Genomic DNA, 13,355 nt, shown 5'->3' on the forward strand with positions numbered 1-13,355 from the left:
TCCGGTTTTTGCTTTTGTATACTGTTCTGGGACGTTCCCCGTTCTTCATGGGAGAAAGAGCCATAGAGTAATAAAATAAACAAAAGTATTTACCTAAGATATTACCTTCTGACAAGAAAAAGCATGGAAACACACACACACACACATTCACAAAGTGTTAACATTTAGTGTACCTGTACATTAGTGCTCAATATCTTAATCCCCCAGAAGGCAATTTTCTCAGGGAATGCCAATAGTCACAAGGTACAAGCTTCACCCAGGAAGCAGTTTCTTTACATACATTTTAACATCCATCTGCTTATAAAACAAGCATATTCATCCCTTTTTCTAAGTCAGGGGTGTCAAATTGGCAGTCCGCAGGCTGGATGCGTCATGCACAGGCCACACCCACCTCAGCTTTGCAAATGGGAAAAACATCGTGAAACGTCCCATGTCGGCAACGTGACGCCACGAGTTTCTAAGTACTTTATTTTTTCTACCTATCCCCTGTTGTTCTCAATCACTACTGCTACTTTTCACATCAATGCATCCACATCCACTTATATTTTTAAAAAATCAGCCGCAATGATAGTAGTAATCCAGACCAAGAAACATGACCAGATCAACAAACCTCAGAAGGTTGCAAACAGTGCTGAATATATTGCTATTAAATATTTTGACATATGATGCCAATTATCTGAGTTGCTTATTATAGTCCACAAATTTGGATTTTTATTCTTTCTCTTGTAATACACAGGGTGTATTATATTATCATATTATATAATATAATTGTACTTACATTATGATATAATTGTATATTATTGTATTTAGAAGTTTTCAAAGAATTCAAAGGAAAAAGCAAGTGCTTAGAAGAAAACGATAACCAATTTGAGCACTTCATGTAGTGTTTATAACACACAGTCTATAGGGTCTGATTTTTTTATACTCCTTGTACATATGAAGGTATCAGCATTCAATAAGCACTTTTCATACCATATTTCTTTATGATTAACTTATGATTTGGGCCCCAATATGTTGCCATGCTAACTATTTATTGAAGTTACAATTCTAAAAACAGATTTTTAATTTGTTTGTTCAACAACAAAATCACTCTAAATCAGGGGTCAGCAACCTGCAGCTCCGGAGCCGCATGTGGTTCTTTGGGCCCTCTGCTGTGGCTCTCTGTCAGGTGATCCCACCACTGGCTGGCCCCACCCCTTGCCCTCCCCTCCCAGTCACTCCTCACCTGGGCTGAGAAGGTAAGGGGATGGAGAAGCGGCCAGGGCAGAGACAGAGAGATACAGAGAGAGAGGAGGGAGTGGGGGGGGAGAGAGGGAGTGGAGAGAGAGATATGTCAAAAGGATTTTGTGGTTCCTGGTGTTTTTTAACAACTGGTTCTCTGCCCTAATGACCGGCTGGGTAGGCGTGGCTAGTGGGGGGTCATGTGACTGGTGGAAGTGAGTGACATCAAGTTGGCCACACCCACCCAGGTTTTGTGGCTCCCGGTGTTTTCTTTTCTGTGGGAAATGGCTCTTTGAGTATTTAAGGTTGCAGACCCCTGCTCTAAATGAATGAAACCAATTGTAATGTGTGCATTTCCCCACAGTCAAATGCATATTACCTAACATGAATGGTTGATTTCTTGAATTTGCACTATTAATCACATTATTAAAATTCTAGACCTGGAAGAAAGGGATCCATTGTGATCATCAATTCTAAACCTCTAACCAGCATAAGAATACAACTTAAAGCATTCCTATTGGGGAAGCTGTCCAACCTGCCTGAAGACATCTAATAATGTTTTCATCTCACAGTTCAAGCATCCAGTATCTATGCTCTGAATCAGTAGTGGGTTCCTCTTACCTTTGCTACCGGTTCGGATCTGGGAGCATGCGCAGCGCTTCTGCGCATGCGCCGAGCGTCCATGATGATGTCTGGGCGGGTGGGCGGAGCCTCCTGCCGCGGCCACTACCAGTTCACTCAAACCGGTAGAAACCCACTACTGCTGTGAATTATTTTTAACTTGAAATTACCACTATTTCTCCATTTTAGCTACTGCCAAGCTACACTGGTTCTCTGAGGCTGTCATGAAACCACCTTCTTTACCACATATCCCCAAAAAGGAAAGGTTAGATTACTGGATGAAAATTGTCTAATAGGGATGGCTTCTTAAGAAGGGGTGAATCAAAGCCTCCTTTAGAGATGAAGGAAAAAATCCCTCATTCAAAGAATTGATTACACTAGAACCCACTCAGGCGACACACACACACACACACACACACACACACACACACACATACGCCGCTTTAACAAGCCAGGAGGGGCATGGATCTAGAGAACCAGTGGCTGAGCTCACAGTCCTACGTTTATTGGTGAATTACTGCCAAATCTCCATTACTGCCAAAGGCCATGGCATTATGGTGTACCAACATTATGGTGCCTGGAAGGACGGAACGTGTTCAGAAAATTCATGGAACAGTAGATTCTAGCACACACAGTTCAATCACAGCATAGCACGGGTTAAAGAAAAGTTAAGAATCTTGGAATTACAGTTTACTGCGTGCACTAGACCATGATTATAATCCTCTCCAATGCATAATCTCCTCATTAGAAAATAATTCGCTATCAGGCCAAGATATTCTAAGGAGTAACAAATCCTCCATATACCCTTCACTCAAGTGCAAAATGACACAGGTGGCAGCTAAATAAAGAAATAGCTAAAGACCCCTCAAAAAAAAGAGTCATTTTCTGCCTCCTCATGATTGTCCACATAAACTAGTAGTTTTCTCGATGTTTTTTCCTCACTCTTAAAAAGTGTTGTTCATTTTCAGTTACTCTAAAGGTATTAACATGCCATCCATACATCCTGTTTGACTGTGATTTTATCTATTTGTGGAGGGCAACGTTTCCTTTGAGTTGAACTCAACTCTTTGTAACACAAAAAATGTTTCACGAGAGCTATGTTGACTCTCGGTTTTTATTAGAAATCACTTATAACAAAGAATTAGGCTTTTGGACAAAGACATTATCTTGTGAATAATATGCCCTCATATAGATATGGACCACACCACTTCCATGTTTAGCTTCTGAGAAATAAATATCTTGCTCTGGTAGACAACATTGAGGACATGTTAAGTTTTGGATCGGTTCCTTTTGGATGGTAACATTATGTTTTGTTGCTTTCATGCTTATTTTTGCTCAAATCTGTTTGGAGTGAAGTAATATAGAAATATCAATAATAAAAATATGAATATATTCAAATTATCAAGATCTAATAATGGGAAGTAGTTTATTATTAAAATAAACAAATGTGTATTGGCAAAGTTTCTGAATCAAAATGTATTCATCATTTTCATAGTATATATTGAGTACATTCTGCCAAGGAATCCTCTCATCTTAATATATACAGTATATATATCTATCTAAAAATAATTGCAGGCACCTAGAGGCATATGTTTTATTCATTTAAAATGATATATAACTTGATTAATTCTCAGGACAATGTCATTAATCATTCTCTGACAAGCTCCTCATACTGCTGAGGAAATGCTATTGTACTTTTTCCCCTTGTTTTTACTTTTTTGGAGAATAATTTAACTCCTTACAGATATACATTGAACACAATTTTAGCATTTGACACAGAGGGGATAAGTTTAGACTGGGAATGGTTTTTCTTGTCCTCAAGTCTTAACAGCTGAACCTCAACACATGTTTACATTATGTGTGGCTGGCTATTCTGTGATCTCAATTGGTTTGTTCTTCACTTTATCCTTCTGCAACATGAGTTTTCTGCTCTGGTCTTGACCTATTATGGGGATGCCACACATGGCATTTGTGTCAGTAGGGAATCTCTTCAGCAAATTTTCAACACGGAAACACTTTAACTTTCAGTTCCACCGTAGCATTAATTAAAACACTGAAGATAATTTTTCAAAATTAACACTACATCTTGAGGCAGCTGTTTCCCATCCTGCCTCCAGGATCCTCATCTCTCCCCTCTTCTCTGGATTATGGGGTTTCCAGAACGTATAAGACAGAGGTGTCAAACCCAAGGCCCACAGGCCGAATCTGGCATGCAGGGTGCTTAGATTTGCCCAGTGGGCCCGCCCTAGAAACAGCAAAGGACCGGCCCATGGTGCCTCTGCCAGCGAAAATGGAGCTCAGGAGGGCCATATGCAGGCCTCCTGGGCTCCGTTTCCGGCCATGACAGCCTCCTGCAGCCCTCTGCCAATGAAAACAGAGCTTGGGAAGGCCACATGCAGTCCTCCCAGGCTCAGTTTTCACTGGCAGAGAGCTGCAGGAAGCCGTTGTGGTCGGAAACGGAGCCTCAATGAGTGACGTCGAGCTGGCCACACCCACCCTGGCCATGCCCACCCAGTCCCCTGAGGTCAGACATAACCCTGATGCAGCCCTCAATGAAATTGTGTTTGACACGCCTGGTATAAGATAACTAATGGTACAGCACAGGGACAGTGACTCGTGTCTTAAATTGTGTTTGTCACTTCCTTATGTTATACATGCATGTCATATAAAAATACAAATTAGGCAATGTATTGTGCATAAAGGATTGGAGTTATTCAGAGGCTCGGAGCAGCTCTGAATAAAAAAAAAAAAAATCCAAGCCCCTTTCATAAAAAAAGGAAGGAAAATGTTATGACTTCAAATTTTGGAAATTATAGACCAGGGGCACTGCAACGGAAGTGCTATGAACTGACTAATAGCCTGCAAAATTAGAGCTATTAAAATATGCAAAAGATAAATAAATGCCTCAGTTAGAATTTATGGAATGGTTTTTAATTCTTCTACTCAGTCTAGAATTAAAGCATATTAAAACACCTATACCTTTTCCTTCTCAGCATGTTTCTATGCATGTGATTTTACTTAAGGCAGATAGAAAGATGTATTGGAGAGATTTAATTACCCTATTGAATGAAATGTTATGGAAATTGTACATATTTTTTTTTTATTTTAAAAACGGCATATTCTCCTTCTCTTGATCTTATGACAGTTGAGGAAATACTCTAAGTGGGAGCCTTCCAAGACCAGAGAACCTTCATATGGGGGAGTCAACCACTAGTTTGCACTTGGTCACAGAAAAGTCTCACCTTAATTCTGCCATTTCTCTTAAAGCTCTGGCTTGTCTTATATGTTTTACATTCATTACTTTACATTAATTTTCTCTAGACAAAATAAAGTGTTGTACTACATTGCAGCCTCACTGTTAGGAATGAAGACAGAGGGGACAGCACAGGAAGACCGACACACACAAGCAAACTGGAGAGCATCCAGGTCATCGAAGAGTGGTGAGTTTTTCATTTGTATTGTCTGGGGCAGGGGTCAGCAACCTGCGGCTCTGGAGCCGCATGTGGCTCTTTCACCCCTCTACTGCGGCTCCCTGTCGCTCAAAATATGCGTCACAACCGCCAATGTGCGACACCCGCCTGCATGCGATTTATTAAGCTTTTCAACCCCCGGCAGGCCAACCATGGATAAATCCAAGAAAAGAAAAGTTTCGGAAGAAAACAGAACGTTTAATTCAACTACATATGCTAGTTTTGTGGCTGTGCAAGAAATAGTCAGGCACGGGAAGGATTTTGTGGCTCTCAGTGTTTTCTTTTCTGTGGGAAACGGGTCCAAATGGCTCTTTGAGTGTTTAAGGTTGCAGACCTCTGGTCTGGGGAAAGTGCTGAGGTTCATTCTTACTTACTCTCTCCTTGTTTAGCAACTATATTCCAATTCAGTTTTTAAGTAAAATGGTCATAAGTGAACATATGACAGAGAGAGAGAGAGAGAGAGCTGGGGAGAAAGAGGATGAAGAGAGGAAGAGGAAGGGAGTGGGGGAGAGAGAAAGAGAGAGATGCTGGGGAGATCCCAGGTTGCTATTGTCTCATTCAGATAAAGTTCTCTCAACTTCTTTTTTTATTTATTTATTTATTTATTTATTTATTTATTTATTTATTTATTTATTTATTCAATTTGTATGCCGCCCCTCTCCGAAGACTCAGGGCGGCTCACAATGCATTTAAAATCATTATAAAAAAACATTTAAAAATTAAAAACATGAAAAACATTAAAACTCATTCACACCATTCATGGGCGGATCTCGCCTGATTGCAAGAGCGAGATCAATGGCCCCAGGCCTGCCGGAAAAGCCAGGTCTCCACCGCTTTTCGGAAGGCCAATTGGGTGGGGATGGTCCGGACCCTAGGAGGTAACTGGTTCCAGAGAGCTGGGGCAGCCACAGAGGAGGCCCTCCCCCGTGGGCCCGCCAGCCAGCATTGTTTAGCTGATGGGCCCGCAGGGGAAGGCCTTTATCTAAAGGAGACAAAAGCAACTTGGGATCATATCCTGTGGCTGACCTGTTTATTCACCATTTCTGTCCCCTCAAAAGGGGGAGAGCTTGCTTATATCAACTGCAGTGTCTCTTCCTGAGCTACTTTTCTCCATGGCAAAGTGCTTTCTTAAGAAATGCTAATGGGAAGTTAACAAGTTGAGCTCTGTGACCTTAATTAGTCGATTAGAACATTCCTGCCTCCCACTACTGTCTGAAACTGATCAGGCCTTAATCAGTTTCACACTGAAGGCTCTTGTCATTAATGGGCGCACTGGTTAGAAAATGATTTTTTTATTACTGTTTGCAAATAGCCACTACCTAAAGTAGTTGTAAATGAGGAGTGGCTCTATGCCTTACCTGATCTTAAATCCACAGAGATTTTACTATGCATGTGCATACATAAGAAAAAGTCATAAAATTGCCTTATGTAACTGAAATGTCCCAAACCAGAATGAGCTTTTCTTTCATAACAATAAAAGAGCAATTAAGGCATAGAAGAGGACATAGGTACTGTACCAGGAGTGAAATCCAGCAGGTTCTGACAGGTTCTGGAGAACCGGTAGCAAAAATTTTGAGCAGTTCGGAGAACCGGCAAATACCACCTCTGGCTGGTCCCAGAGTTGGGTGGGAATGGAGATTTTGCAATATCCTTCCCCCCCGGGGTGGGTTCTAAATTTTTTTTATTACCGGTTCTGTGGGCATGGCTTATTTTGTGGGCGTGGCTTGATGGTCATGTGACAATTCTTTAGGATTTAGCAGAGGTACTACCAGGCTTTTAACTGCTTGCAGAGCTGTTATGTCTACTCATTTATTTTTGCAGGCACCGGTCTACTCATTTGTTTTCTTCTAACACTGATCAGCTGTAGGGTGGCCCTTTGAAGCCCTGTGGCAAGAGTTTAAACAGTTTTTTTCCCTCTAGACGATCAGCTGGGACTCAGGAGGCAGCAATAGATTGGGGGCGGGGCCAAATAAAAGGTAAGAATAATGCAGGGGGGCAAGGGAACAGAACCGCTTCGGTGATGTCATATCGTCACCGCTACTGGCTCGGCGGAACCGGGCAGAACCAGGAGGAACCCACCACTGCTTCCCCCAGGAGTGGAGAGGGAATGGGGATTTTGCAGTATCCTTCCCCTGGAGTGGGGTGGGAATTGAGATTTTGCAGTAACCTTCCCCTGCCACGCCCACCAAGCCACACCACGCCCACCAAGCCATGCCCACAGAACCAGTAGTAAAAGAATTTAGATTTCACCACTGTACTGTACATACATACAACCACATACAATGGTTTGTTAAATAGCTTACTTTAAAATATGCCCATAAGAATGGAGGAAGTATCTACAATTCACAGAGATTTTATTTAAACGATGTTATAAGTTTTTCAGGTGAGATTTTGGGAAGGCAGGAAGCATTTATATCACTCTTGTAGCATAAAAAGTCTCAACATTTCTTCCTCAGACAGAGAATTGCTCATCATTCACTCCATTAAATTATAACAATTCTCATTTTGGTGCATTCATTTCTAATTTGTGTTTATGGGCATAATTCTGCAATATTCAGCAATATTAATATCCCTGTGATACATTTTCCAATTGTAGCTGCTTTTTTAAAGCCACTTGTCTTAAAGTGAAATTGTTGTGTGTTTACAATTTTCATTCCTAGTTTTCTCTGGCTTTGCACTCTATCACAGTGCCATCTTGTGGTCAAAGAATGTTTCTGTAATACTGTGTCTAATTTCAAAGAAGTTCCCTATTATCTACTGATTCATTTTTTTGATCCTTTATTGGATAATGTATTTCTCCACACAAATAGATGATATACATTTTCAAATGCATTCATACATATAACAGAAGTCCTGATGTAAGTGTGTGTGTGCGCGCGTGCACACGCGCATGTGTAAAGCCTCAAATCAAGCTTGACTGTAAAGACACATCCTTGCTATTTTCTTGACAGCAATAAGAAACTGATTCTCCCATGCCTCTTTTCAGGTTATTCTAACTTCTCAGTTTAAGTTACATGCCTGGAATTCCATTGTAACCTCTCATCCAAGTATGAACGAGAGTCAACTGTGTTTAGTTTCTAAATCCAAACAAATGTTAGGCAATTATTGCCACCTACTACTGTGAGACATTTTTTATAGACTGCATACTACAGCATAAATTACTAACTAAAGGAGAAGGGGATGTCAGAGGAAGAGACAGTTATATAATATCATCAACACAATGAACATGAATTTAGGCAAATTCTGGGAGACAGTGGAGGACACAGGGAGGGGGACTGGCATGCTATGGTCCATGGTATCTCAAAGAGTTGGACACGACTTAGCAACTGAACAACAGTTCTGTCTTCTTTGTTGCCAGTTTATCAGGAGAGCATTTGAGCTTCAGGTTTTTTTCTTAGAATGTTTTAAATGTTAAAATAAAAAGATTTGGATCTTCTTATATAAAAATTTTGCACTGTTTTCCTAATGTATATAAATATCCATTTCTGAAGAATTTTTTATTAAAAAAAACACAAAATGTCTCGCTTGTCCTTTGACACTTCAATTCCGCAAATAAAGACTTTAAAAATATAAATGCCCTCCAATTTAAACTATTTATAAAAGGTATATCTGCAGCTGTTTGCACACAGCCTTCATTATCATACTTTTGAAAAGATTTTTTGAACTGATTTTTGATCTGGGAACCATAAACAACAGCAAAGTCTGATGTATAAAAGCATCCAAATTCAGAAACTCATCACACTATAAATAATAGTGTGCTTTGATGTCAGTATGCCATTATAAAGTCTGATAGGAACAAAGCATACAAATTTGCTCCCAATTGAATAAATAATTATTGTTTTATGTATCTTTAAGTTCTCCTGTCCCTATCAATTGATCTGTGATATTTTTTTTCCCCAATAATTCCACTGCTAACCAACGCTAGCAATAATTGGCCAGTAGGTGCCAATAAACAGAACAAACAAAGATCAATGTGCCAAAGAAACCATAAATTATTTATTTAAAGATTTGCAATCCATATTTGGATTATAAAATTGATTTTAAAAACACGAACAACTGTAAGTATATAAAAATATATGATGAATGTTATCAAACATACATAAAGTAAATATATTGCACTTCATCAATCTTTCCACTTCTTTTAATTATAAAATATATATTTTCTCCCTAAATAAAAGGAAGATGTTTTATTTTTCATTAAAAGCCAAGATAAACAGATCAAAGCAGAGGGACACATTAAAAGATATTTGTTACAAAAACAATGTCTGAAGCATTTAGCATTAAGGAATTTCTCATCATTCCATCATGAATTCAATTGGGAATTAATCCAGGACTTTCTTGTATATCTAGTATATCTCTCTCAGGACAAATGGTAGCCGGAAAGGATCAGTGAGTCTATAAACTACACAATATGAACTAAGCCATAAGTTGCATAGATATGATTTACAGACTGGGTACAATTTTTCAAGTCGTCTTGAAGCATGCATTGGTTGGTTCTCACTGTTTCCATTATGGGTGTTAAAGCTAATCTGAATAGGGTTCCAGGTGCCTGTGCACAATAATGTTTTAAATTAGTATTCCAAGCATAGCCCAAGATGAAGGAAGGGTGCTTAATTTGAGGATGAAGTGGTGGCTCTCTAAATAAAGAGAACCATGGGGATATTGGGTCAATATAAAAAAGAAACAGCTGCATGTTAAATATTCATTATCTAACAAGTGTTTTTGGTAGCTTACTGGGATTTCTCTTTCCATTGTTATCTTTCTTTTTCTTTCTTTCTTTCTTTCTTTCTTTCTTTCTTTCTTTCTTTCTTTCTTTCTATCTCCTTCCTTCCTTCCTTCCTTCCTTCCTTCCTTCCTTCCTTCCTTCCTTCCTTCCTTCCTCTGCTGTTTCTACCACGTATTCTTGCTGAAAAGAAGTAAAAGGCAACCCATGAGGCCAAAAAGTTCTCCATTCCAAACAGCCCGTATAATGTTTCATTGGTGCATTCTTGAAAGAGAATTTGTGATTAGACTTGAACTTTGAGGCTGATGCAGGAGCAATTTCACTGATTTGATGCAAATGTATTTTGGTGGGCTTTGACTCATAATTCACAGTGCTTGGAGCATGTTTCCTGCACAGTCTATTATTTTTTAATCCAGTTGGAAGAAAGAGAAATCACTTTCAGAGCCTCTTCAAAGGAAAGTTAGAAGGTGGTTCAGGTACGAGTTCATGTCCTGCATTTCGCTGTAAAGTCTTCCAGTGCTGTTTTTTGACTTCCCATGCCCATTAAATCCCAAAGAAATATATTAGCAGGCAGCCCTTCTAATGTCTTGTGTTTTTGGCAGTCAGGCAAGTGGCGAAGTAGTGGAAAATTAGCTAATAAGAAGTAAAAAAAAAACCACTACCAACATACTCTACTGCCTCACAACAATAAAGTAAACTCAAAAATACAACTAAAAGAAATTGAAGGATAGTGAGGGATAGTGGTGAAGAATTGGACTGACAACAGGGAAATCTAGAGTCTAGTGCAGGAGAATGATGGCCCTTTTATGACTTGTGGTCTCCAACTCCCAGAATTCCTGAGCCAGCAACACAAGTCATGAAGCAACACAAGTCATGAAGCAACACAAGTCATGAAGTCCACAAGTCATAAAAAGGCCATCATTCTCCACCTCTGGTCTAGTGCATCCTCAGCCACAGAAATTCTCTGAATGACTTTGGGCCAGCCACCATCTCACTTAGCCCAATCTACCTCTCACAGGGTGATTCTTGTGGGGGAAAAATAGGAAGGAGGAGTGCTTGGAAGGCCCTGAGTTCCTGAACAAGAGGCAGAGGGATGTTTCACAAATAAATGTTTGGTAGGGAAAAATACTTTGGAGAAATTTGAAGACATTTCAATCTAGTATTATTATTATTAAACAAAATCAAATGGAAAATAAACAGCATTCAGTGAAGTTGTAGACTACACAGGGTGGCCCAGAAGATATGAATTCTAGAGAAACAAGTGAGTTGTAACTGGCTTAAACAATATGGCTACTTCAGGTCTCAGGTTTCAACGCTATGTCTACTTCATTGGGATAAATCCCATTAAACAATATAAGACCAGCTGCAAATCAAACCACTGTGTAACAATATTTGTATTGGTCTGACACTTTGGGTATTGTCTTTGTGATTGCTATTTTTTGCAGCCAAAATCCCACCCCTGATGAAATTCTATCTTGGGCTCAGAATTTTGACAAGATGATGAAAACAGCAGCCGGTAGGAATATTTTCAGAGAATTTCTTCGAACAGAGTATAGCGAAGAGAACCTCCTATTCTGGTTAGCATGTGAAGACCTGAAAAAAGAACAGAACAAGGATGCTATTGAAGAAAAATCCAGACTTATATACGAAGACTACATCTCTATACTATCGCCAAAAGAGGTAGTCTTTTAAAACCCACCAAAGAATATTGGATGTGCATAATGCTCTGTTTGCATGTACAGTGTGATACGTTTAGAATATTTCTTGCCACCAGAAATCTCTGTCAGAAAACGTTACCATAGGATGGATAGTAGGATTGGGATAATGGTTGGGATAATCCTAGATGTTAAGCTAAATTCTAAACTATCTTCAGCCATGGAAACATGTGTGTGTGTGTGTGTGTGTGTGTGTGTGTGTGTGTGTGTGTGTATTTAATATGTGTATAGTAGGATCTTTGCAATGGATCCAGAATTTCCATGAGCAAAACTCTGAAGTAAGGATAAACAATTTCAGCTAATCCTTCCTCCATCTGCCTTTAAGATAAAGGTAAAGGTTCCCCTCACACTTATGTGCTAGTCGTTCCCAACTCTAGGGGGCGGTGTTCCCAAAAACCTCTTTTATTGCAATAGCTGTGAATTACTTTCATTCACAGCTGAGTCCCAATTAGTTGCAAAAAGTCCTTCAGGAGAAGACCTTCGGGATAATCACCCACCTTTATCTCCCTTGACACGCTGCCAAAGACCTACTTGGCAAAGCCACACAGAGTCCAGAATCAAACAGAGATGCCGACTGGGAACAGAATTAACAACATTGCTTTCCTGCAAAGGGCCCACGTGCCTTTGCTCCTCTTTTAAGCCTTATGGGAGGGGCCAATCATCTCCAGGCCTTACTCCCGAATCGTCCCTTTTGTTTTAACTGTTCTTGCCTTCTGGCAGCTCTGCGCATGCACGCACTCTGCGCAGGCTCCTCCTGTTCCTCTGCCTTTCTGATGTCTGACTCGGGAGGCTCCGGAGTCTGCGCATAACTCCCAGATGGCCCGGGCCCCATCTCTGCCTCCAATGCAGAGCCCTCGTCCGAGCCTTCCCCAAACTCCAGGACTGGCCCATGTTCCTCCCCAGCCTCCTCACTGTCTAACTCCTCTGCCAGCTCCACAGGCTGCTGGCGGACCACAACAGAATCCTTGTCTTCAAATGAATATTAGTGTCTTGTTTCAGTTATGATTTCACTGAAATTTTTAAAACCTAAAGTATGGTATTTGGTACCAATGCAAATATAAACATTTTCCAATTAAAGATTCAATGGTAATTTGATTTTTGTGCCAATATAGTTTCTACACGTGTCCTGGACCTAAAGAATATTATATTTAACATCAGTGTTGTAATGACATTACACTAAGGCAAATATCTCTCTAGTCCAGACAAATTAAATTTATAGACTTAATTTTGGTTTCACTGATTTGAAGACGCCCTGGAGAATACATATGGCATACCAGTTGTAATTGGGTTTATGAAGATAATTCTTTATAGGTAAAGTCCCATTAAGTCCAGTTGTACTTAATCTAAAAATATACTGATTGATCTGCATAAGTTCTTCAAGGTGAACATTTCATTGTCTTTTCCTCTCTTCCTTAGGTTAGCTTAGATTCACGGGTGCGAGAAGTGATCAACAGAAATTTGTTGGACCCCAACTCTCATATGTATGAAGATGCTCAACTTCAAATCTACACATTAATGCACAGAGACTCTTTCCCTAGGTTTTTGAACTCTCAGATCTATAAATCTCTTCTCGAAAGTACAAGGAGCTCTACTTCTGAGACTTAA

General features: G+C 39.9%; 1 protein-coding gene across 1 annotated transcript in view; it reads left to right on the forward strand.

Moving 5' to 3' along the window:
- Window positions 1–13,355, forward strand: part of RGS17 (regulator of G protein signaling 17) — a 68,226-nt gene extending 54,871 nt beyond the window's left edge. The window contains exons 3-5 of the mRNA XM_070951732.1: window positions 5,193–5,282; window positions 11,481–11,715; window positions 13,167–13,355. Of these exons, the coding sequence (XP_070807833.1) occupies window positions 5,193–5,282; window positions 11,481–11,715; window positions 13,167–13,355 (514 nt within the window). The remainder of the gene's footprint in view (window positions 1–5,192; window positions 5,283–11,480; window positions 11,716–13,166) is intronic.

This window comes from Pituophis catenifer, unplaced genomic scaffold (assembly GCF_029215685.1).
Source record: "Pituophis catenifer annectens isolate HBS135680 unplaced genomic scaffold, rPitCat1.0.hap2 SCAF_1, whole genome shotgun sequence".
Classification (NCBI taxonomy): Eukaryota; Metazoa; Chordata; class Lepidosauria; order Squamata; family Colubridae; genus Pituophis; species Pituophis catenifer.